This window comes from Ochlerotatus camptorhynchus, unplaced genomic scaffold (genome assembly GCF_037179485.1).
Source record: "Ochlerotatus camptorhynchus isolate MF236.1 unplaced genomic scaffold, CSIRO-AGI_Acam_v1.1 ptg000038l, whole genome shotgun sequence".
NCBI lineage: Eukaryota > Metazoa > Arthropoda > Insecta > Diptera > Culicidae > Ochlerotatus > Ochlerotatus camptorhynchus.
Genome location: NW_027040529.1, coordinates 1,746,403 through 1,771,806, shown reverse-complemented (window position 1 = coordinate 1,771,806; position 25,404 = coordinate 1,746,403). Strand labels below are relative to the sequence as shown.

General features: G+C 41.7%; 1 protein-coding gene across 2 annotated transcripts in view; it reads left to right on the top strand.

Annotated features, from left to right (window-relative positions):
* Nucleotides 1-25,404, top strand: part of for (cGMP-dependent protein kinase for) — a 690,301-nt gene that overhangs the window by 80,115 nt on the left and 584,782 nt on the right. For both annotated transcript variants that reach the window (XM_065234649.1, XM_065234657.1), the window contains one exon: nt 3,318-4,255. In XM_065234649.1, coding sequence (XP_065090721.1) covers nt 3,369-4,255 — 887 coding nt within the window. In that variant the 5' untranslated portion in view covers nt 3,318-3,368. The remainder of the gene's footprint in view (nt 1-3,317; nt 4,256-25,404) is intronic.

Here is a 25,404-nt window from a genome sequence, read left to right as displayed (position 1 = left end):
CATACGGCGACATTTTTTTTCGTTATAACTTGCTACTCCTTAAAAATACCTCAATATAACATATTCTCCTAGATTGGAATTCTATAGCATAACATAAACCTAATGGTTGTATCTTAGCATTTCGTAGTCCAAATTGAGAGCGTTAAGTTATATTTAAGCTATATAACTAGCTTGCTGGTTTTATTCGGTATAGCGAATCAAAACAAATCAAAAACCATGACCACCTGTCAAAAAGTCAACATTCCAAGCGATCCTCCTATTTTCGCTTGTAATCAAGATGTAAGAAATGCTTATTGGATCCACTAAAAGCTTTTTCAATACAAGCTGAAAAGCCGTGATGTCAATACTGGCCATCTCCAAACTGATTTAGTGAAACTGTCGGCGTTGCTTTAAGAAGGGTTCGTGGATCTTTCGGAAGTGTATCGAAAAGCCGCTTGTTCAATATTTTTAAGAGCTCCTTCACCGCACTGTGCCTTATGTAGGGATCGTATAACTGTAGTTCCTCCAGGAGTTTCATATTGTCGATCGTCTCATCTTCATCGTGTTCAGAAGCACTGAAGGGGTTTTCATTGCATATATCTGAATAGATTTGTTTTTTATAATGACAAAAAATTTCAGAGTATTTTTTGTTGTAGCAGTATATTTCTTATCTGTGAATCTTAGGCCTCTGATAAAGATGATAGTTGTAATGAAGCTTTAATGAAGGTCTAAGACTGCTTCAAGTTTTATATCGGTCATAAAAAGTGTACCATAAAACATAATTGTATGTTTTGTTTTGGTTTTATTCTTCAGTTATAAGTAGTGATGCAGAACCACCTTACAGCTACCGTTAAAACTATGAAGTCTGAGTTTTAATTTAGTAGTCATAAAACAGTTTTATAGACGACTTGACGGCCTGATTTTATGACAAGCACACAAAACCGTAATACAACCACAGGCTGGAAGGGATGCTATGATAAAACAATGATAAAATAAGAATAAATCTTCCAAGCATTTAGATTGTTACTTGGGATTACTCATAAGTTCGCGATTACTAATGGTTTCATTTTTCATTTTGACGTTTTTTTTTTCTCTCTCTTCTGAGTAACTTTTGAAAAAAGCGTATTCAAAAATTGGATTATATTTTTTCAAAAAATCATGATATGAAAATGATTGATCTGATTAAGCCTGACAGCCACCATAACCGAGAATGAATTGTTCGTTATTTAAAAAAACACTCATGAAAAACACATTTCGTTGCTGGACATCGCGACTAACATTTGAAAATGGTCTAAAATGTTTAAAATTCATAATCAGTTTTTTTTATTCGTATTAACTATAGAACGGCTGGACTTACACTCTTTACCATATTTAATTGCATTACTTCAGCATTCTTCAAAAAAGAATTATAAACATCGAAGGGGGAATGTTTTGAGAAAATCAATGTGTTATGTTTTTTTACCATGATTTTTTCTTTCAGTGTATTTTTCCTCAAATAATATGTAATTACCTGATCAGATCAATCATTTTCATGCAAGGATTTTTTGAAAAAAGTATAATATTTTTTTGAATACTCTCTACGCTAAAAAATGCCATGCGATTACCTATAGCTTGAAATGGAAAATATGATTGGAATCAAGTCAAAGCGTTGTATCGTTGTCGAGAAATCGATAAAAACGTACCGTGTAATTCGCGACTCAGCGGCACTAACCGTGTAAAAAAAACCGTGTAAACAAAAATCTTGTGAAAAAAACGCGTAAAAAAAGTCCTCAGTGTATTTAGATGAGACTGCAGCCATTGCACAATGGGGGCAAATGGGCGAAAAAATACATTTTAGACACTTCTAACCTGATGTTACAACAAATCTGAATCAGATGGCACAATATCAATGGCCGGCCAAGTTATAACGTTTAGCGGTGCCGGTGGTGTAGTGGTAAGCGTCACTGCCACTCACTCCAAAGGGCCTGGGTTCAATCCAAGTAGCTAAGTAAGGCCGTTGGTCCCCGGTTCATGAGTTGATTTGTCGATAGGTAGGGTTAAGGTGTGGGAGCTGCCTCCCTGGCGTCGATAGCATTGGTAATCAGTACGGAAAATAAGATCGACAAAAAAAAAATCATGGAAAAAATGTTATAACGTTTAAAACCTTCCATGACGCTTCTACGGTGGAATGGTACCTTCGATTATGACGTAGTTATATGTCAAATCGACTGATACAAAATGTTGTGCCTTAAAGCACGTGCCGTCTTCCCGGTTCTAACCAGTCTAAGTTGGTACAGTATTGCCGGTTTGAAATTTTGTTCATGCATCATAAGAATATGCTCCTAGCATTTTTTTTGTTTATAATAGGCCGGACTTGCTAAAGGGAATCCGCGATAAAAGAACTCCTCCCACATGTACAAAATACTATATATATAGTAATTAAAATCGCATTTCAACCACAGGAACGGCAACGGCGATCATGGGGTGTTTTATTTCAAGCCGTAACCATAAGACCACCATGTATTTATTTTCGTTACGCTTTCAAACTTCACAGTTCAACAAAAGATTAAAACTGTTTTGATGGACACATTTCAGAAGCCAACATTTGATGTTGTTTGTACTCGTCATACTGCTGCTGCTGCTGCAGCAGCACGCGGAATACATTGCAAACAAAATATCGCATAGTTACGCAGTCAGCTGGTGGGTCGTATTTTTGACAAATAAATAAGAACACCGAAATAGAATCGAAAATGGAACAAGACTCAGACGTGGCAAGATGATAAGAAATCCGCAGTTCGTGCGTGACATTGTGAATTCAGACGATGTCACCGGGCAGGCAGTGACATTGAACGCTTCGGTGATGTATTCCTAATTTGTGTTGGCAATCGGAAATCTGGTAGGACAGCTGCAAATTCCTTGCCATATATTCGCAATCTTTAAGAAGGCACATGTTTGGATCCGGATCACTTATTAGATTTTCTTGAGAAAAGTTCCATCGCCGGCACACTGCCACCGCAGAACAGAATATCGCACCTCAAAAGCAGGTCATCAAAAACGTATAAAGTCTTAAAGTAAATTGCAAAACATTTCTTCTTCTATCGGCATATCAACACCCCCCACCCGTCGAACCTCATCATGCACATGGCGAAGAAAGAGCATCTCAAAACATTCTCCTTTCGGGGTTTACTCATCGCGTGTGACGGAGCAGCACACTTTGGCGAATAATCGGGGAGCTCTCAGAAAATAATTGATGTTTCCGATTCTAATTCCAGCGAGCGCTGGTTCTGGTCTGGCCCAAATGCTTTATGACTGTGCCACACTTCCTTGGTTAATATATTTTTTTCTCTGTCTACTTCCAGATAATTTTATTTTTATGACACCACGGGTTCGAACCAGGCAAAATAGTGTGGATGCGCGTGTGTTTTGACGGGCTGTGCTTCGCGTCACGGCGACCGGCGGCCGTTGAGCAGGAGACGCAGACGGTCCTGTGCGGCGCAACCGCACTCGATACTCAGCATCTCGTGCGTTTGCTGAAGTACGCGAACTTCGCGGCGCCGACGAACGGACTCGGTCTCGCTTTCGGTACTCCGCCGGTAGCCCCCCAGTCCCAGACCCAGTCCCAAACCTCTTCCCAAACCCAAACCCAAACCCAACCGCTTCCATCGTCGGGTGCGTCTTTTCTGTCGTCGTCGTCGCCTTTGTCGTCGTCAGTAGCTTTTCACGGTTCCGCGGGAAAAGATCTAGTTGTTCCGTCATTGCAACTCGTCGCGTCAACCATCGTCGCTGGCACGATGAACGAAAACAGTGGTGATCTAGGCGCGTCGTCCATTATTCAACAACCACAACAACTCCAAACAGCCAACCAACATCAGAATGATACCATCAACAATAATCTCGATGCCTCCACCGTCAACAGTGTCAAACAGATCGTAATGTTGCAGGGTGACCTTCAGCAGAACCTCTACATTAACGATCCGACCAGTTTGAACCTGACGCCTCGGGAGCAGGAACTGCTGAAGGTGATACAGGCCCGAGACATCCGGATCCGCGAGTTGGAGGATTGCTTACGGCACAAACATGACGAAGTGGCAGAGCTTCGGACCAACCTGGACAAGTTCCAGAGTGTGTTCCGATCCAGTGGCGGTGCCGGCGGGGTATCGCCCGGTGGGCGCAAAATGGGCGCCCATGGTGGAGTGCAGAGACAGCGTGCCCAGGGTATTTCCGCCGAACCGCAGCGGGATATATCGGTGCTGGAGCTGATGCACGTGACGTTCCCGAAGTACGACAAGGATGAAAGGTAGGTGGAGCATTTCTTGACAGGATGTTTATTACTTTTAATTATGTTGTTAAACATTTAGTTTGGTATGCATGTGCATTTCGTGTGAAGCACAGTTTCAGCCCTAGCCCATTTGATTCCCATAGAGCCAGTGACGCACCGTTAATGTTTGAATTGGGATGCGTGATTTTTCATTAAATTAGCGGAAATAGTTTCCTAGGATGGCACTGGTGTTTAATTGAAAATTTGATTTATTTTAATCCTGCCATTTTTACAAGCACCCCCTAACAGAAATTCTGTACTTTTAGACACTTTTATGCCTAAAAAGGAAAAGTTTGACATAAAAGTAGTTAATTCTCAACATTTTTGTTCCAATACTTTAAAACGAATGTATAAAAATGTCACCAGCAAACGCCCCCCCCCCCCTGCCGTACCCTAACAATTATCAATCGTATCACGTTGCTGGTTTTGAACCTGCTCTCAGATGTTATCATCCACTAACCATGATTCCAAATCTTTCACATTAGTATTTAAGATGGATCTTTACAAATCCTTTGTTACAGTACAAGCACTGACAAAGTGCATGGGCTCTGTAGAAGGCTTCTATAAAGGGGACTGCATCGGGAAAGCCTTTAGGTTTTATATGGGGTCTGAAACCTATCAAAATCGGTCTACGTAGTTTATGAACAGCCCCTTATACTGTGTGATGTTCTGTCAAAACCTCTCCATCTTCAAAGATCCATTCAGAACTTTCATCACTTCCTCTAGCGGCGCCGGTGGTGTAGTGGTAATCGTGATTACCTCTCACCCCAGCAGGCCTGGGTACAATCCCAGTCGGCGCCGCCGGGATGTTCTGAGGCATAACATCTCTGATCACGCCTTCCTTCGGAAGGGAAGTAAAGCCGTTGGTCCCCGGTTCATGAGTTGATGGGTCGATAGATAGGGTCCAGGTGTGGGAGCTGCCTTCCTGGCGTCGGTAGCATTGGTGCTCAGCACGGAAAACAAGATCGACGGAAAACAAATCCAAGGAAAAAAAAATCACTTCCTCTTGCTACAAAAATACTACGTTGACATTGATAATGTAAAAGGGGTTACGATCAAAATTTGGGCAAACAAAAATGCGTGTAAAATAATTATTTTTATATTAAAAAATCAAATTATTTTTCTTTTTAATTGAACTTATAGCATAAACTAAAGAAAAATATTCAGCTAAGCTTTCGGTTGACCGAATCCGAATTGCTGGGCAATTGGTTTAACTCCTGCCACCAGATTCTATACAGCCGCCTCGACCACTTTGTTCGCCGTAGAACGCCAGTTTACCTTATACCCCGCTCACATTACAGCCTATATCACGTAATATAGGCTGTCTTGCAATGAGCACTCATACATAGGATTTCCAGTGAAAACTAGATGTATGAGTGCTCATTGCAAGACAGCGTATATCACGTGATATACGCTGTAATGTGTACCGGGGTATTAAACTGCTTCTCGCTTCCAACAGTTGTTTGGGTCTTAATCAGCTTCCGCTTGACGATTGCTCAATATTTTTCAAATAGGCGGAGCTCTGACGTGTTCGGAGGGTTCTTGTCCTTGGACACCACCTGCACGTTGTTCGCGGCATACCACTGCATGGCCTTTTGACGTAGGACTACGTCTGTAATTTTTATATGGAGGTATACTTTATGAAAACCTAAAATCGAACATGTAATAAAATTATGAAAGATTTTGAACGTTAATAACTCAGCTGCCCCTGGACCAATTTCAATAATTTTATCACCAATCGATAAGAAATATTCCTACGCATCTGTTAAATTTAAAATTTATTCGTTTTTTAAAAACTCACTATTGAAAATTTGCACGAGTGTGAAACTGTTGCTATCACAATTAAAATTATCACCGATTGCATGTGAAAATCGATTTCTCTAACACAGATTTAAAAGTTGATTTCCATCCCGGTCTCATTAAACGGTGTTTATTCAATCACCTCGTGGTGAGTGGTGATGTTCTCCGATACACAAATAAAGGCTCCCCGCAAGCAGCTAGCTATCAAGACTGCCCTCAACCAATGATCGGAATCAGTTCCAACCATCGTGTGTGGTGGTGTCCAGTTGTCGGCATCAGTAGCAGCAACAGCAGTGCTTTCGGCGCGTAGCTAGCCGAGTTAGCTAGCGAGCTAGCGAGTCGTGATGGCCTTCGTTACCTTTTAGCAACCTGTTCATGTTTAGTCGGTCGTCGATCATCACTCTCAGGTATTTCAGCACGCGCATCGAGGTTATAGCAAGCCCTCCGACGGTGATTTCCGTCCACTGCATCAGCAGCAGCAACAGCAGTGCTTTCGGCGCGTAGCTAGCCGAGTTAGCTAGCGACGGTGATTTCCGTCCGCTGCATCAGTTACTACTGACCAATAAAACTTAAGTTTTGTGGTGGATTTTCTCAGCTTTTCTCCTTGGATCCAGTCATCAATCGTGTCGATCGTCAACATTTCCACCTTTTCCAGCGTCTCGCCTACTACCGTTAAGACGACGTCGTTCGCAAAGCCGACTGCTTTGGACAGCTTCGCATAGAGGCCAAGCATATATCTCGGATCCCATTTTATAATCCAATATGGCGGCCATGGGATTAAGAAAAAGTGTCAAATACCCTAAAATATGGATTTATCGGAACAGGGACAACGGGTAGATGTAGAAAAATTATGTTCGACGTTATTTTGGGATCCAATATGGCAGCCATTGGGTTGAAAAGAAGTATCAAATACTATATTCTGAACCTGATGGCTGCCATATTGGATTTAAAAATGGCATTTGTCATCGATTTTCAGTATGTACATGTCCTCCTTTCTCCGGAAATACCTATATGGTAGGGTATTTGACACTTATTCTGAATCCGATGGCCGCTTTCTTGAATTTCCAAATGGCATCGGACATCGATTTTGGGCCTCAACGCGTCATCCCCGTTCGAAGATACTCTTATTATAGGGGTGGAGAGTTGCATACAAATTATGGAATATTACAGGACATGTTTCATGAATTTACACGATATATAATGTAAACTTGTATGATATATGCCGCTCCATTTCCATCATAGTAATGGAAATTTACACTTATTTTTTTAGCTGTGTGGTATTTGAAACTTTTTCTGAATCATATGGTCGTCATCTTGGATTAAAAAATGGCGACCGACACCTATTTATGGCCTCTATGCGTCGTCCTCGTTCCTATAAACCCATATTGTATGGTATTTGACACATTTTCTGAAACCGATGTCCGTCATCTTGGACTCCAACGATATTTGGGCCCTACTGTCTTCGTTCTGAAAAACCCATATTTTATGGTATTTGACACTATTTTTAACAAGATGGCCGCTAAAAATTGCTAGATTTGACTAGAAAAGAAGGGCGATTATTCTGAATGGTGCATGGCTTCGAAGCGCCGGTATAAAAATTAAACGCGTGTTGGATGAAACACCTTGGAACACATGGAATGACATGAATATAATTTTGGTGAGATCTTTCCTTTTGTATTTATTTATTTATATTTCCATTTGCACATAATCTTTACTATATATTGCCGAATAGAGATTCCTAAACTTATACCATTTCTTACTTACACAAATGCTCCCTCCCGTGACATATATGAAGGTAGTATGGGTTCCCTGCACCTTCTTAAGTAGATGTTGGACTAATTTTCCTTGCTATCCCGTGCAGTTGTAAGGATGTGGCCAGGTTTATTATGCGATGCTTGTTTTGCAAATTTACTCATGCCATCACACACCACATATACACTACACATGCCACACAAATATGACATCGTTCAAATAGCCGCCTTGGCTTCGCTTGGTGGCGGGCATCCGAGAAGTCCAATTTTCCATGACTCTGGCGTACAGATCGGGGCTGAATCTCGTTTATGGCTTAAGTAATGTTGGCTTTTTGAAGGGATCAATGGTTTGCGGCTTATTGGCATAGACCTGCGACTTAACATAACCCCACAAGAAAAAGTAAGAGGTTGTATCTAAGACACGACCGTAGTTTTGACATAGGATAACCTGGTCAATATCGGTGGTGGTGTTACGGAAGCCACTTTTTCAGAACTTTCGGTTTATTCAATAGAGAACAACAGTAATTTATGGTGGTCCTGAAAAGAACCGTTTTGTCGTGATACTCAGCTATTAGGGTATTCAACTGTTTGAAACGAGGGTGACGCGCTTTGCATAGATGGTCCTCAGCAACTCACGACGAGCAAGTGAATCAGTAGCGGTGCGGCTTCTTCCTCCTTCTTCGGTGAATGGACGCACATGTGGGCTGCAGCTCGCTGCTTGCGGGAAGCCTTTCGTTGTGTACTAGAAAACAATGTTCAACGCCACGCGTCGCTGCTGCTGCTGATGCTGCTGCTGATGAAGCCTGACCGGTTTTTTTCCGGCGCTTTTTCAGGTGATAATTTTCATTATAATTGCAACAGTTGGACATATGTGTAATTTTCAATAGTGACATATTGAAAATTTATTAAGTGCTCATATTTGTAGAAAAAATTTCCAATCGATTGGCTTATTTAGAATTAAAATTCATCAGCTATTGCCAGAGTTACAAGTGGTCAAAACCTGACCACTTTTCGTAACGCGGTTGATTTTGGTTTTTTGAAATTGCACCCCCAATATGTTGCCTAAAGACGTAATCCTACCGTAATGCACACCAAACAGTGACTTTCTGGGGATGCATTGCAACTTGGTGGACCTCGTGTAGATTGGCCTTGTCCCAAATTCGACAATTCTGCTTGTTCACATACCCGTTCATCCAGAAATGGGCCTCGTCGTTGAAGAAGATTTTTCGGGCAAAATCTGGGCCTGTTTCTAACTGCTTCAAAACCCAATCAGCGAACACACGGCGATCGTTAAGCTTGAGCTCCTGGGTCAATTGGATCTTGTGTGAATGCAGACCCAAGTCTCGACGCAGAATTCGCCAAGCTGAAGCCTGCGAGAGGCCCAGTTTTTGTGAGCGGCGCGGAATCGACTGCCGCGGGTTCTCCTGCACACTATCGCGTACAGCGGCGATATTGTCGGCAGACCTTTGCGTTCCGTTGACCTACGGGTGCTGGTTGAGCGTTCACCGAACCAGCTTCCTCGAATTTGTTCACCACATTGCGAATAGTCCGCTTGGTAGGACGATTATTGCGACCGTTAAATGGGCGAAACGCTCGGAACGTTGCTCGCAAAGAACACTTACTTTGATAAAACAATTTTATCATTTGCACATGCTGTTGGACGCTATAATTCTCCATGGTAATTTAACAAGACAAACTGAATAAATGACAGCTAATTTGATACTTGTAGCTTCAAAAATATGGCCACAATGATCTGTCTAAGTTAGGAAATCCCTTTTGGAAAGGTCGTTTAGAAGCGCGGACGCTGCTTAGATTGACAAGAATACGTAAATTCCTCTATATATTAGAAATTTTTCAAATAAGTATAGAGATATCATAACGGATGAACGTAAGTTGATGGAAATGGCGCAAATGTTGAATTCTTTGCAATTCATACTTAAAACAATTTGTCAATTTTATTACATGACCATATGCAACCATAGAATCAGAAAATCTGAGATAAACCTACATCAGGGAAGGTGGTTTTTTAAGGCAAGAATAGCTATTATTTGTATATATGTGACTAGAATATCCCTTTCACATGTCAAAAGCCAATCGCATGGCTTCGTCTGATTGATCAATCAAATCAGACTCCGATACCTCTTCCGCAAATTTACAGGGCCTTCCCGTTTTTTTTTTGTCTACAAGTCGCCAATATATATATATATATATTTCTTTTCACAGATTTATATTCTTCTTCTGTTTTATCTTTAATTAATGGTCTAAAGGGTGTCCAATATCAAATTACATCACGGAAAAAACGCTATAGAAAATTACCTATTGGGTATTTTCTCTTGAAAATTTTGGTAGAAGTAGCTTAGAGTGTATTGTTTACACTGTATTTTTATCGCTGTCAGTTTTGCGAAGGTTGGAAAAATATTGTCACCCGAAAAGCAACTTCACGAATTGATTTTGCGCAAGCACCCTGAAAATCCTCCACTCTCTCATCGGGACATCGGAAAACAACTAGGAATCGTGCAGACAACGGTGAGTCGTGTGATTAAACGTTTCTACGAAACTCTGAGCATCGAACGGAAGGAGAATGGATGTTCTATTAGTGATCAGGATCACAAGCGTGTCGTGAAAGCGTTTAAGCGGAATCCCAATGAGTCCGGTCAGGGATATGGCCAAAAAGTTGAATCTGTCCAAGTCTTTCGTTCAGAGAGCCTAGGACCGGGAGGGACTGCATGCGTACAAAATGCAGAAGGCTCCAAATCGTGACGAACGGCAAAATACGGTGGGAAAGTCACAGGCCCGGAAACTGTACTACTGTTCTTCACCGCCCAGCACAAGTTTGATGTTCCGGAGGAAGTAAGGAAGCAGAAACTTTCAAAGTTGCCAAGAAATACATGATTTGGCAAGCGATCTGCTCATGTGCCAACCGAAGTGCGCCGTTCGTGACTAACGGGACTGTAAACGGGGAGATCTACCTCAAGGAGTATCTTCAGAAGCGCCTGCTTCCTCTGTTGAAGCAACACGAGGGCCCTACGATCTTCTGGCCGGATCTAGGTTCGTGCCACTATTCAAATTTTGTCCTGGAGTGGTACGATGCCACTCGAAGGTCACTTTTGTACCCAAGGACATACCCCCCCCCCCCCTCCCCTCCAACTCACCCGGGACTAAGGCCCATCAAAAATACTGGGCAATTATGAAGCAGGCACTACGTAAGCATCCCAAGGAGGTCAAATCTGAGGAAGACATGAAGAAAAAGTGGGTTTCCGTACAGTAGAAGCTGCAGCTAGATGTTGTACAGAACCTAATGAGTGGAGTTAAGCGTAAGGTGCGAGCGTACGGTTATGGTATTGAAGTTGAATGAATTAAAGATGCCAAAATCTTACTAATGGGTTATATTTTATTGTCTGAAAGTTTGAAAAGGATCGGTCAACTAGGTAACCCATTAGAATTTTTGGCAAACATGAGTTAAACATTGAAATTGATTGTCAAGTACCATCACTTTACAATTTACACGAAAAGTTTCCTACTTTGTTCTGAAAATGTCACGAAATCTACCAAAACTATGTTGTCCCATCCATAAGAGCCCATGAAGAAAAAAAAAATCTTCAACGGTGTTTTTCTCAGCTTGCTGTTTTAACGAATGAGACAACTCTGCTAGCATGCTGAAAAGGACGGTAAACTCACATATTAATATAACGTCCGTTGGGTTTTAAGAAAGCAGAGCAAAAAAACATGACGTTTTGTTAAAAATCGGAATGGCACTGTATCCCATTTCATTGATCTCTTTGCTGTTCATCAGGTCATAACGATGAAGGTAATGATCAATGGAACAATAATGACAGCTATTATCGATACCATTCGAGATTACATGATATAAAATCGGAATATAATTGAAGGCCCACAGGGGTTTAGTCGAAACTGGTTCACCCAAAAATCAGAAGAACGGACGTTGTATATGAGCTTTTGGACAATCTGCAGGTCCAGGGTGACCATAGATTGCATGACCGTTTAGTGCACAGGAGCATGCGTTTACTTAATATCACGCAGTATGTACTTTAATTAAAATGTTGCCTATCGCTTGGCTAAGAATGAATAATCACAGGCGCTACCACAGCTCCCGGTGCCATATTTCAAGCGCATATGAACAACACTCCTATCGAATTGAGAATGTGTGTAAATCTGCATTGCGTTGCCATTCATTTTGGTTCATTCCATGGAAATTCAACCATCGACTGTTTGAACTTGCTAGCAAATGACTCTTGCACTATCAGAATTCTGTTTTCTTTTGACCCAACATGGAATGACTCCCCGGGTTGCATATTTGGATTAAACGGCCGATCGAGTCAGAAACAATCGACTCTTGGGGCGGTTCTAATCTAAATCTTAAATTACGTGCGTGCATTCGAATGCTCGAGGTGTTGCGTTATAGTGGTTAAGTGGATTCCCTTCTTTTTCTCTGCCGACCGACGACGTCGGTGCGCTGGGTGGGCCGGGCCTGGTTTGGGACCTGGTGCATATGCGAACAACAAGTTGCAAGTGCAGTTTCAAACTACGCTCGCAGTAAAGATCGAAGACAGGAGCATTAATAACGGCTTAAAGTGGAACTCTCTCGGGCGGCCACTTTATTAGGTTTCGGTTTATGTAGTAGTCGCACAGTGACCAGTAGAGGAGTCTGGTGAATGGAATTAGATCGTGCCCGGCTAATGATCTAAGAAGGAGAACAAGCATCAATGAATGGTTCGGGGCCTCACTCTGTTTGTGAGAAGTTATTGATGTTGTTCGGACGTTAAACAGTTGTTAATTGCTACAAGTGCACGCATAAATGTAATTTTATGTTTATTGCGCCGTTGCAGCGGGAATGCTTCGGCTGTTTGGGTAAAGCGAAAGGGAAAGAGCTTTGTAAACACTATATAATGGGATTCTTTATGAGGGAACAACGTGCTAACGATGCAAACATGGATCGTTTGGTAAAAATGACCAGCAGGATGGAACATGATACGAACCAGAAGAGTCCCATAAATCTAGTTAATATTGTCAATAATTATTAATGACATTTATATTTTCATAATTTAGTTAGACTACTTAGCACGATTGATTTTTACTCCTAAACCCATGCTACTATGTATCATTTGAAATATGCTTATTCCAGTTTTGATTGATTTGCCGGAACAAATAACAAGTTTTACTTTTATCAGCTCCTCCCCCCATATTGGCTATAGCCTCCTAGCTCCCTTTAGAAATGTTACTACAATTACACATCATAATGGTTTGTTAATTGCGTATACTGCCCATGTTTGCATAGTTGACGTAAGAGCCACAATGACGAAAATCCACTTTTTTGTTTCTACGCATTCTTAACCATATAATACACAAACTCCACATGCAAACTCATTTTTTTTTGTTCAGAAACATGTGAGTAATATTGAGAAAACGATTTGGCGTAAGTGCCGTTTCAATGCAAAAATGACGTCCCTCCATACAGGTTGCAATATTTCAAATATAAAAATCCTGCTATTTGTCACATGTACACTTGAACCCATATCATTCAAGCTGCTTTTACACGCTTTTGCATTCTCAATATTCAGCATACACACTAGCTGTACGTGGTTCGTCAAACACGCCATCAAGCCGTTTAACGTACTGAACCTTTTCTTATAGCGTTCGAGGCGCTTTCACTCTTCAAATATGATGATTTTTGTATTGACCTGTTCTGAAGTATTGAACGATTTGCAAATTATTTTCTTTGAAAATTTTTCTTCATATTTATGAAATCACAACAACGTTATATTCAGTTCAACATATGATATATTTAAGTCCAAGTTTACATCGATTAAATCAACACCGCCATTCTAAACATCTTCCCCTGATTCAGTCTCTGGCAAATTTATCCAATAGTCACGTTTCTCCTCCAGCATCAAGGGCAAAAGCTTTTTAATAATAATATCCTTCTGACATTTTTGGATTCCACTTGCTTCTGTTTGGCGTTGAAGCTGATCAACCAAATTGAATGACGGTTTGGAAACCTCCTTCAGCTGTTTTTTCGTCAGTATCTGTAGTGTTTTCATTTCGTCGTTGTAGTTATAGGAATATTGTATGTCAAAAGAACCTCTGGTAAAGATGACATGTTTGATGTTTGCCATCTTTGGTCGGTCTTTGAGCTTAGTTAGTATAGACTGTTTAAACTGGAATAAACATTCAAAGAAATCCTCCGGTTCCATCACAAAAACTTGTGGCTTAATGTCACTTCCAGATTTTTCCACGCAGTCAACGAAATCAGGGAAACTGTAAACTTCTCCTCGAGGGACACGCTTCATCGTGCGCTCAATCGATGCATGAAATGAATCCGCTGACATATAAGTATGCCCGGGCTCCAGATACTTCAAATTAATTTGATGGGTTTCAATGGCCGGAGAGTTGATAAGCAAGGCCAGCAAGACCATCAAATTCCAGTTCTTATTTTGCGCCGAGCAGTTATCAAGCCACAAAGTGATAACGAACTTGGACCCAAGAGAAGAGAAAAATTTGTAAAAAACACTGGCAATGTGATAAGCTTTTCGTCCTGCAATCACATCGTTCCACAAAAAAGCATAAACGGGACCGTTCCGAGAGCCACCCAGTGGAGCAAACGTTTCATTGTAAGCAATGATCCTTTTGCAAAAAATGACCTCCTTAAAGGATTCCATTCTTGGAAGCTGAACCACCTGCATTAATATGATGAGTAAGAAATTGGACTCGTAATTCATATTTATAAGTTACCTTTTGAAGATCGACCGAGAAAACCGATCCGTTCATCGTCACGTTCGACCGATCGCTGTCGTACTCCTCCCGCCCCGAAATTGCCCGTGCGATATGATCCTTCCAATTCAAACACATCTCGCATGCGGTCCGGTTTGTAGAAGATCCTTCTTCTAGCTCGTTGTTGTCTGTTTTAGTTGAGTGTCCAGCTTGATTTTCGTGGATGTGATGGGTCCATGTGATGTCCAAGCTGTGTGAATTTTATGTTCAATGCCTTCAACATTTTGCAATAAAACCCATAACTGCAACTTTCTTCCTTTTCATCCAACTGGCGCTCGTTAAATAGACCGTACATTTTCTGGGCCGAAAGGTCAGACGGCAGATAAAGCGCGTGCGTGTGTTTGACGGTATCTTTAAGAGTTCTAGGCCGGGTGTATCTTCCACGTTTCTCTGCTGGTGCTCCATCCTTATGCACTTGGTCGTGGTATCGATAGATCATGTTGCTAAAGTTAGCATGATTAAAGATTACCTTAATTAGATATTTATTGTTGCTAAGAAAATACGAACCTGCTTTTGATATCGTAGCCCAACGTATTCAGGAAGAATGCGCAGCATACATCATGTGGTACTCCTCTTTCGTCTTCAAGTTGGTAATCGTAGGAAAATTGTCTCCGAAAGTTCTGGGTAGTAGGATTCACCTGGCCACGCCGTCGTTTTACAGGGCTACGCTTGCTGAACTGCAAAACGAACGACTTTTCTTCCGTTCCCGACAATCCCCAGAGCCATGAATTGATGTCAGATCTTCTGTCACGTCCAATTTTGCCGCAACACACTGCTCTGCATCCACAATCTTTCAAAATGGGCCTCCGGTCAGATAACCTTTTTTCCCGGCGCTCTGTTTTTTCCAAGGTTCGCTTTGTTGGTGGCCTTGGCCTCGGTGCGGCTGCTACGGCTGGCTGTGGTTGTATATCGTCTGTAATCGCAGTCGGCAGATCCGGATCAATCTCATCTTCCGAGTCGGAACTATCATAGGTCAGCAGTAAATCCAGGGCACCTCTTCCGGACATTTTAATTCTTCCAAATTGAATTCCTTTTCACTATCACTGAATCTAACGAGCTTTGGAGAAAATCTGTCAACGTGACCGTGAATGTTGATACTACTTCAAACACAGTAACCTGGTTTTTACGCCAAGCTATGCGAATAAACCTTCAGCAGAACGTATGTTTGTTCGCATAACCTGGCGTATGCGTTTTTGAGATGAAATAATTAAGCAATAAATTATAAAAGCCTAGCGGCCCACTTCTGACCGTTAATCTTTACCAAATGGACAGATTATTTGAATGAAATTGTTACAAAATATTGCTTTTTGGCTGCATACAACAAAAACGCGTTTTCCCACCAGTGATGCTGTTGGTGGTTACGTCGACTATAAGATTAGGGGCAGTATATGAGAAGATCAAATAATAAATTTAGTCCTTCCACTAGATTTTACCTTAGTTAAGTCAGTACCCTCCCACCCTCCTTCAAAATTTCTGAAAGTTATGAGGGGGAAATATGTGTGTAATGTGTATTTGTTCATGCTGCATGAAGGAAATCTCATGCTCTTTAAAAAATGTTAAAACGTTTGATCGCTTGCTCATGATTTGTTTAATGTTGTGTTGAGTTTTAAGTTATTAAACAATATTGCATAATCATAAAACTGACTTTAAAGAATATGTATGTTTTTTTTCCGTTATCCTACATTTTTACCGTTCTCATCATTACGATTATCGGGTTGTGATTGGCGTTCATACTTTCACAGTATTAACTATTTCAAACTTTTCCATAAGCTACACACTTAGAAAAATTCATGTAAATTTTGGTGCTCTGAGAGTGACATATACGAGCGTCAATTTTGACATTAATTTGAGTCATAACAGATGCGAAATATAGCCTTATCAAACGTACTTTTCGTCGAACAACGAAATTTTCAGTCCGGGAGCACTTAATATTACATGATACATTTGTTTAGGTCCAATCTTTTATGTCAACGATGGATTCCGTCTTGGCATCCTGAACATCATTGAAGAAAACAGCAAATTTGTATCTAGTAAAGAATTTGAGATATCGACACAGCACACACAGCGACACACAAGTGCCACCTAGTGAGAGAATTCCAAACTCAACTTTCCTCATTTCAAAAGGTCTAAGCCTCATGAACAACATTACAGATGACAGCATCTTTATTTATTGTAAATATCTTGAGAAGTTGACCCAGCATTTACACGAAATTTATAAGAACACTAGTGCTACCTAGCAAAATAATTCTAACCTAATCTGTCTACAATTCAAACGGTTTTTGCTTCCTGGACAACATTACAGCAAACAGCAACTTTGTGTCTAGTAGGGATCTCGAGATGTCGACCCTGCATTTACATAAAATTCATAAGAAGACTTGTGTCATCTAGCGAGAGAATTCTGAAGTAAATTTACCACCAAGCGAGAGAATCCCGTACTAATCTGTCAATAATTCAAAAGGTCTTAGCCTCCTGAACAATAATGCTGAAAACATACTTTGTATATAGCGAAGATCTTGAAATGTTGACCCAGCACTTACATGAAATTCATAAGAACACTAGTTCTAGCAAACAAGTGAATTCTGAACTAAACTATCCTCAATTGAAAAAGTATCCTGAACAACATTGCAGAAAACAGTAACTTAAGCTTACTTACCAATCATGCTAAGACCTTGATGTCATCTGCCGTCCGAAGAAGTCGTCCCCACTCTACTCGATCCATGGCCACACGTCGCCAGCCTCGGAGTCTGCGAAGGGTCCGCAGGTGGCCTTCTACTTGGTCGATCCACCTCACGCGATGCGCGCCTTTTCTTCTTATTCCTGTTGTGTCGCTTTCGAGAACCATTTTCACTGGGTCGTCGCCCAGCATTCTTACGACGTGCTCAGCCCACCGTAGTCGCCCAATTTTTGCAATGTGGTTGATGGATGATTCTCCCAGCAGTTGGTGGAATTTGTGGTTCATTCCACTCCTCCACGTTGCGTTATCCATCTGTACGCATATATGCAACACCTTCCGTTCGAAAACACCACGAGCATAGTCCAGGTCTCGTGGCCATAGAGGACCACTGGTCTAATCAGTGTAGATAGTTAACTTCGTGCGGTGACGAATTTTAGTCCAAAGTAGGCACGATTCCCTGCCATAATGCGTCTTTGAATTTATCTGCTGGTATCATTTTCGGCGGTCACCAGTGAACCAAAATACACGAACTCATCGACCAGCTCGATTTTGTCATCGTCAATCTGAACTCGGGGTGAGAGGCTAACATTGTCTTCGCTAGAACCCTCTTCCTCTCATGTATCTTCGATGCGTTGATGGCAAGTCCTATCCACCTTCTGCATTCAGTCTGATGTACGTTTCCGCCATCGTCTCAAAGTTCCGTGCCATAATGTCAATGTCATCGGTGAAGCCATAAAGCTGGATGGACTTCCTGAAGATCGTGCCACTCGTGTCTATCCCAGCTCTTCTGATCACACCTTCTAACGCGATGTTGAATAGCAGACACGAAAGTCCATCACCTTGCCGTAACCCCCTTCGAGATTCAAAGGGACTCGAGAGTGTCCCCGATACTCGAACAACGCATATCACTCGATCCATCGTCGCCTTGACCAATCACGTCAGTTTATCCGGAAATCCGTACTCGTGCATAATCTGCCATAGCTGATCTCGATCGATTGTGTCGTATGCGGATTTGAAATCGATGAAAAAATTATGTGTGGTCACGTTGTATTCACGGCATTTCTGCAGAACCTGCCGAATCGTGATAATTTGGTCCGTTAAAGCGCGGGCACCCATGAATACCGCCTGGAACTCTCTTTCACATGGTGACAGGTGGTGGCATAGAATTTGGAAGAGTACCTTGTACGCGGCTCTCAGCAGTGTGCACAGTTCGAAAAAGTAGTATAAATTTATGTTCAGTATGATGCACATAAATGAAGCGTCGCATATCATATAAGTTTACAATATATATCATGTAAAGTTCTGATACATTTCATGCAATGTAGCAAATATTGTATACAAAAGCCCATTGTTGTAAACAAAATTGTTTACAAGTTGCTCGGTTGCGTGAAATGAAATACAAGTTTACGTGAATGGATGTTTACATCACTATTAAAATTCAGAGTTTTTATCTTTGTGATCGCGTGGTAGTTGCAGCAATCCAACTTGTCGCCCTTTTTGTAGATTGGGCATACGACACCTTCCATCCACTCCTCCGGGAATATCTCCTGCTCCCAAATCTTGGCAATTATCCACTGCAGCGCTCTAGCCAGTGCTTCACCACCGTATTTTAATAGCTCACTTGGTAGTTTATCTGCACTAGTTGCTGTGTTGTTTTTCAGCCGACCGATCTCCTCCTCAACTTCTTGAATATCAGAGGCCGGTATCCTGTCCTCTTCTGCACGTGTACCCGTCTGTTACCGTGCCACCTTCGTTTTCTGCTGCATCACTGTTGAGGTGCTCGGTATTTTTTTTCCTTTGGTTTGTTTTTTCCGTCGATCTTGTTTTCCGTGCTGAGCACCAATGCTACCGACGTGCCAGGAAGGCAGCTCCCACACCTGGACCCTACCTATCGACCCATCAACTCATGAACCGGGGACCAACGGCTTTACTTCCCATCCGAAGGAAGGCGTGATCAGAGATGTTATGCCTCAGAACATCCCGGCGGCGCCGACTGGGATTGAACCCAGGCCTTCTGGGGTGAGAGGTAATCACGCTTACCACTACACCACCGGCGCAGTTAGGTGCTCGGTATAGTACTGCTTCCACTTCTCAATCACTCCACACTCGTTCGTAAGAAGGTTACCGTTCAAGTCCTTGCACATATCGGCTTGCGGCACGTAGCCTTTGCGCGAATTATTTAGCTTCTCGTAGAACTTCGCGGTACAGATTTTCCATCGTTTCGCGATCTTGGTTTTCCTGCTGACACTTCTTCCTTCGAACAACCACTGGATCATGAGATATTGCATGTTCACAAATTTCCCATGCACATTAGAACCACCTTGTGAGAGCATGCTGAGCAAAAAACAGCAGGGCCGGCATGTTACTGGGTATTCGGAGGGACTCCGCGAACAAAATATGAATACGCAGGAACATTCACATTTTCTTAAACATTTATTGCCCTATTCTGTGGCGTGTGGGTGTGGGTTTTCACATATATGTGGCGTGTATACGAGGGTTTAAAATTTAGTACTCACTGCTGCAGCGGGATCTCCTACGGAGTCACGACGCTGGCGTTGGCCCACACGGCTGCTCCTGCACTACCGTGTGGCTGCAAACAGCGTTTTGATGCTGAATTGAGAGAATGGCGGATCTGGTGGCGTTCATCAGCCACATACGACTTAGCAGGCGTTACTGGCTCGTTTGGCTGGCAGGCGTCTTCCGTCGTTGACGACATCGGCTGTCCGTGGCATGGCCACCTTGGTCGAGCCGAGACGGGACCCTCCTTGGCAATTAAGGTCACCGGCTGAGAAAATCGTCCTGATGGACGATCGAGGATCATTAGCGATTAGGCCGAGTCGTGTGAGACCGTTTTGTTTTACGGTACGAGGTCCTGAGAATTATCACATTTCAGTCAGGGAAATTTCCGTCAGGATAATAAAAAATCAATTACCTGAACGGAGGCAGTCCAACGTCCCAGAAACCCCACAAGGGGGAGGAGGGGGGGGGGGGGGTGTTTCCACTAAATGGCACTACACTTTAAAATACGGAACGCGCAAAAATTGGTCGACAAAAAAATCGTTTCTTTCAGTCAAAATTCATATCATAAAAATCTTCTTATTTTTCTTTTTGTAGTTCAATTCATATATTTAAAGGAAAAAATGTTCGTTTATTTTTGGTTTGCCAAATCCGAACTGCCGTGCCTTCCAGTTAACCCCTCCATTAAATTTTGCACAGTGGTCTCATCAGCCGCGGAACGCCAGTTAGATTTAAACTGCTGCTCGTTTTCCATGGATTTATTAGTTTTTTTTTTTTTTTTTAGATTCCGTTTCACCAAGGCCCAATACCGTTCGATAGGGTGGAGTTCTGGGCTGTTGGGAGGGTTGTGGTCTTTAGGTACCACAACCACGATTGCCTTTTTCCCATAGTGGCAGCTCGCCAAGTCCGGCCAGGAGAGCACAGGTCTATTATGTTGCTTTAGGAATGGTAGCAGCCGCTTTTCCAGGCACTCCTGGACGTAGATCTCTTGATTGATGGTTCATGTAGTAATGAAAATGCCGCTTTTTAGACCACACGTACATATGGCCTGCCAGACGAAATATTTTTTCGGGAACTTCAATAGTTTGATGGTTTTGAAAATTTCGGCCACCTTCCCTTTTCCTGATGCGGAATAAAACTCCTGTCCCGGAAGCTGCTTGAAATCCGCCTTCACATAAGTTTCGTCGTCCAGAGTCGAACTTTGTGAGCAGATTCGTATACAGCTTTCGGGACCGCTGCTTTGCTGACGTGTTTTGTTTGTAATCTCGGTTCGCCACCTTCACCTTCTTAAACGTCGACAACCCGGCTCGTTTCTTGCAGAGTTGTATGGGAGACATTGAGCTTGCCAGCGACGTCCCGGATGGAGAGGTTTGGATTCCGCTTATATTTCACCGCCACCTTCTTCGTCGTCGCTGCCACGTCCGGATTACGTTTGCCGCCGCTTCCAGGCTTCCTGGTGGTCAACAGACGCTCCCCGAACACTTTTAAAACGTTTGTCAAGGTCGATTTGGCCACATCCAGCAATTTTGCCAACTTGGCGCGTGAGAACGTCGGTTTCTCTTGCTGCGCGAGCAAAATTTTGACACGCTGCTCCTCTTACTTGGATGTCATTTTGAAAACTGGAGAGCAAACGGTGAAAACTCATCATAGCAACCATTGTATATACACTCAACTTCCAAATGCAGCATTTCAGGTTCTTTTATGCATTTTTAACAGAAATACAACAATTTGAAGTTGACTAATTTTTGCGCGTTCCAGACTTTACCGGTATTTTGCACACGGACGCCTGTTTGTTTCTGCTCAATCTTCCACTGGAAGATGGCCTCTCCAATATTTTCCAATCATTATCATTCTCCCTCTTTTCGCACAATCATTTTTATAATCGTTTTTTTTTCCTTCAGTAACGTTCTTGTTCTTTGCAGTTACGCAAACCCTCTCGCTCTTGTGTGTCTACTGTTTTAGGTTCAACAAAACGTGAATTTTCAAAACCAACAATAACTCATACAGACGAAAATCCACGGATTGTAACTAACTGGTTACAGTTAATGTATTAAGTCGATGACTACAATGTTTGTTTTTCAAGCATTTCCTAGAAGTGTATTTTTTTTTAAATTTCTGCCATAAAATTAATATTGAAAGTCTAAAATATGGTCTTAAGTGCAAAATTTGACAAAAAACATTTCCAACTAAAAATTTATAGATGTGTCCGAAAGTTGTTGTTCAATATTTTTTGTTAATTTTTAAGTGTGCAGCTTGCAAACTTAACAAAACAATCCATAAGCATTTTTATTAAAACTATCTAAAAAATATTGTAGAGAGTTGTTTTTTGTTATTCAAGTATTAAACAGTTTTTCTGAATATTTCACACAAAATTTTGCAATAGCTTGAAATTTTTTACCGTGTATAGTTTTCCTTAAAATAAATTATTTTCAAACATCATTTCAATTGGAAGTGACGTTTTCAAGTTATTTAGTTATTTATTTACGAAACTTTACATCCGAAATATGCATTCGTGTCACCATCAGTGTTAGTGTTACAAATGTATTTTGTATGATGTTTGTGTTAGTGCTCTGGGCCATCTTCCAACCTGGTCTATACACGGTGTGGAATTAATGTGGAATAACGTTCGTTTTTCACTCGGCTTTCAGTCGGCTTCGCACGATTAGCTTCTTTCGTACACTCAAACACGCTCGTAGTTACGTCATAACGTTTGTTTCAATCAGCGTTTGCATTGGAAATTGAATTGAATTATAGAATTTCTGTATGAAGCCAAAATTTATGAATGTTTTTCCACTGAATGTTGAGATAATGTATTGATTATTTTATTAGCACACTGTATACCATGAAAAATCAGAATACTGGTGAGTTTTTGCCCGTTTCCAAGTAAGAAGTTACTATAAAAATACAAAACGTCTGCTGATATTTCCCGGATACTTTACAAAAGCATACAAGCAAGCGCAATCATCATGCAAACATATTTAGAATTTGCTGTACTTCATATTTCACAAATTTGCTTTCGACTGCTATGACGTCGTGGTCATCCTTTCCCGCAATATTTACCTTTTTCCCTTTACCAACACATACGTGAGGACTAGATCTCCACACCTTGTAGACCAGGTTGGCCATCTTCGGCTTCTTCTGTTTCTCCTCGATCATCTTCTCGTTTCTTGCTTCTTGTTTTCAAGTTATTATTTATTGCAAAAATTCGAATACGCCATTTTCAAGCTTTTTAAGAGATGGCCACCGGTGATGTAGTGGTAAGCGTGATTGCTTCTCACCCCAAAGGGCCTGGGTTCAATCCCAGTCGGCGCCACCGGGATTTTCTGAGGCATAAAATCTCTGATCACGGGAATTGAACCCGTTTGTTCCCCCCAGTCCATGAGTTTGGTGGGTCGATAGGCAGGGTCCAGGTGTGGGAGCTGCCTTGCTGGCGTCAATAGCATTGGCACTCAGTACGGAAAACAAGATCGACGGAAAACAAATTAAAGAAAAAAAAAAACAAAGATTGTCTGCGATACAAAAGACTCGTTACTTGTCTAGTAGCAACAATTTTTACGACAATCCGCCCCAAGTACCCAATCAATGCTCCGTTTGTTATGTTACAAAACACGTAATTGATCATTCATCGCAGATAAAACGGAAGGAGCTCGACATTCGGTTTCCAACCGTCCATTGCTCGGGTAGAGTATAAACTCAATTAATCTTGGACTACAACGGCATCGAACCCCGTCATCAAGTGCGCCGTCGCAACTTCTGACGCTTGTGAGAGGGAGTCAGCCTCAGATTTTTCCGATCTTGATGGCTAATAAAGTAATCTGTCCGATTAAACGAGTGTAACACTATAAATCATATTTATTGGACGACTTTATGTTGCCACTGCACTTATATCTTCGCTCACCGTTGTTGATCGGTTGCCTCTGTCTGAGTGTATGTTGAATATCTCTGATCTTGGAAGTGAGTTCGCCGTTTTGCGGCCTCGACCGGAGATAGAAAGAAGTATACATTGTAATTTGAAACTGCCACCACCCGTCCCGTGTCGTCCAAGTGGTTGGTTGTCTTCATAAATATATGAGAGACGTATGGTTCATGTTTGCTGCTGCGGCTACTGCCTACTGCCGTCTAATGGAGATGAAGCTGATGCGATGCAATTACAGCCGACATGCGATAGGTTGTAAGTGATAAAGCCCTTCTCTTGGGATCCGATGCAAACGACGTTTCATGTGAACAAAATCTAATCAAGCTGGTACTATTTAACATGCTAATTAGTAGGGCTGCTGTTGCAATCCGATGTAGATTGCAGAACAAGGTTGCGAACCTGCGCTGGAAGTGATAACAATAGTTGGTGAGAGTATGGTTGCATAAAAATCTAGGAACAACCTTCGCAGGAGGTGAGCTAGAATTTGCATAGTAATTGCCTACAGATCACTTTGGTTGTTTTGCTTGTCAGCTGCGGGCAGTTTTTGACAATCCCATTGTGATGTAAGATTCTCAAATGAATATTCTCATGGGTGATTTCAAACCTGTTCAGATAATTGATGCTGCCACAGCTTAAATTGAAAATTCCAATCCTAATTGAACAGGACGACCACCCACGGCGAGCGATCTAGTACGATTTTTGTCATTTTACAGAAACAAATCACCTCTAGTAACATTCTATAATCGAAATTCATGAGAGTCGTTCTGTATCGTTTACCACCGACAACCCTGCTGTCCGTGGATGGCGTAACTAATATAGATACGAAGCGAGAAGGAATTTATGCTATTCGCTGCAACTATCGAACCGTATGACTGGTTTATGACCAGCAGTCAGTGTGAGCTATGCGTTGTTTCAATACCTACATAGGTCTCAATATCGAGCAACCCGTGGAAGAAAACCGCAAACAAGTCCTAATTAGATTGTTATTAGCTGCGTTCGTATGAATGTTGCTAACAGCTGCAGCAGTTTGCATGAAAGATGGGTGTGCCTTCTGCAAAATAAAAAATAAATGCTGCATTCGCACTCCTCTCGCGTGGGATCGGTCAAGATTGTACGAGATCACGCTGACCGTTGGTGGTTAGAACTGGAGATCGGTAGAACACTGTGGGAATGACCGGTCGCTGTGCAAAATAACAGACTAATTAAATGAAATTGATTTCGCTGATGATCATTGCTGATTATGTGCGAGATTGGTAGGATGTCTGTGTGGTCGGGCGGTGCGGTCATCGAAGATCAACCGTTGCACTATGGGCAAAAATGGGTCCAAAATTACCCAAAATTCAATATCTCAACAGCACGCTGAATTCCGGCCATGAAAAACGACTTTTCCGAAGGAAAATCGTCCGGGGAATTGGGGAATTTTTTTCAAAAATTTATAACTTTTGAACTGTTTGGCCGATAACGGAACTCAAAATACCAAATGAAAGTTAATTAAAAGTATTCTTCAGAAAAAAATATTATGATATTAAAAAAATGGGGTTTGTATTAAAAAACATTGATTTTTTTTCACTTTTACCCCTTACTCCCCTATAAAGTGTACCCCGTATTCCCCTAATATCTCATGAACTGTTGTTTAAAGACATAGTATTCTAAAACCATGCATAAAGTGCTTATGTTTTAC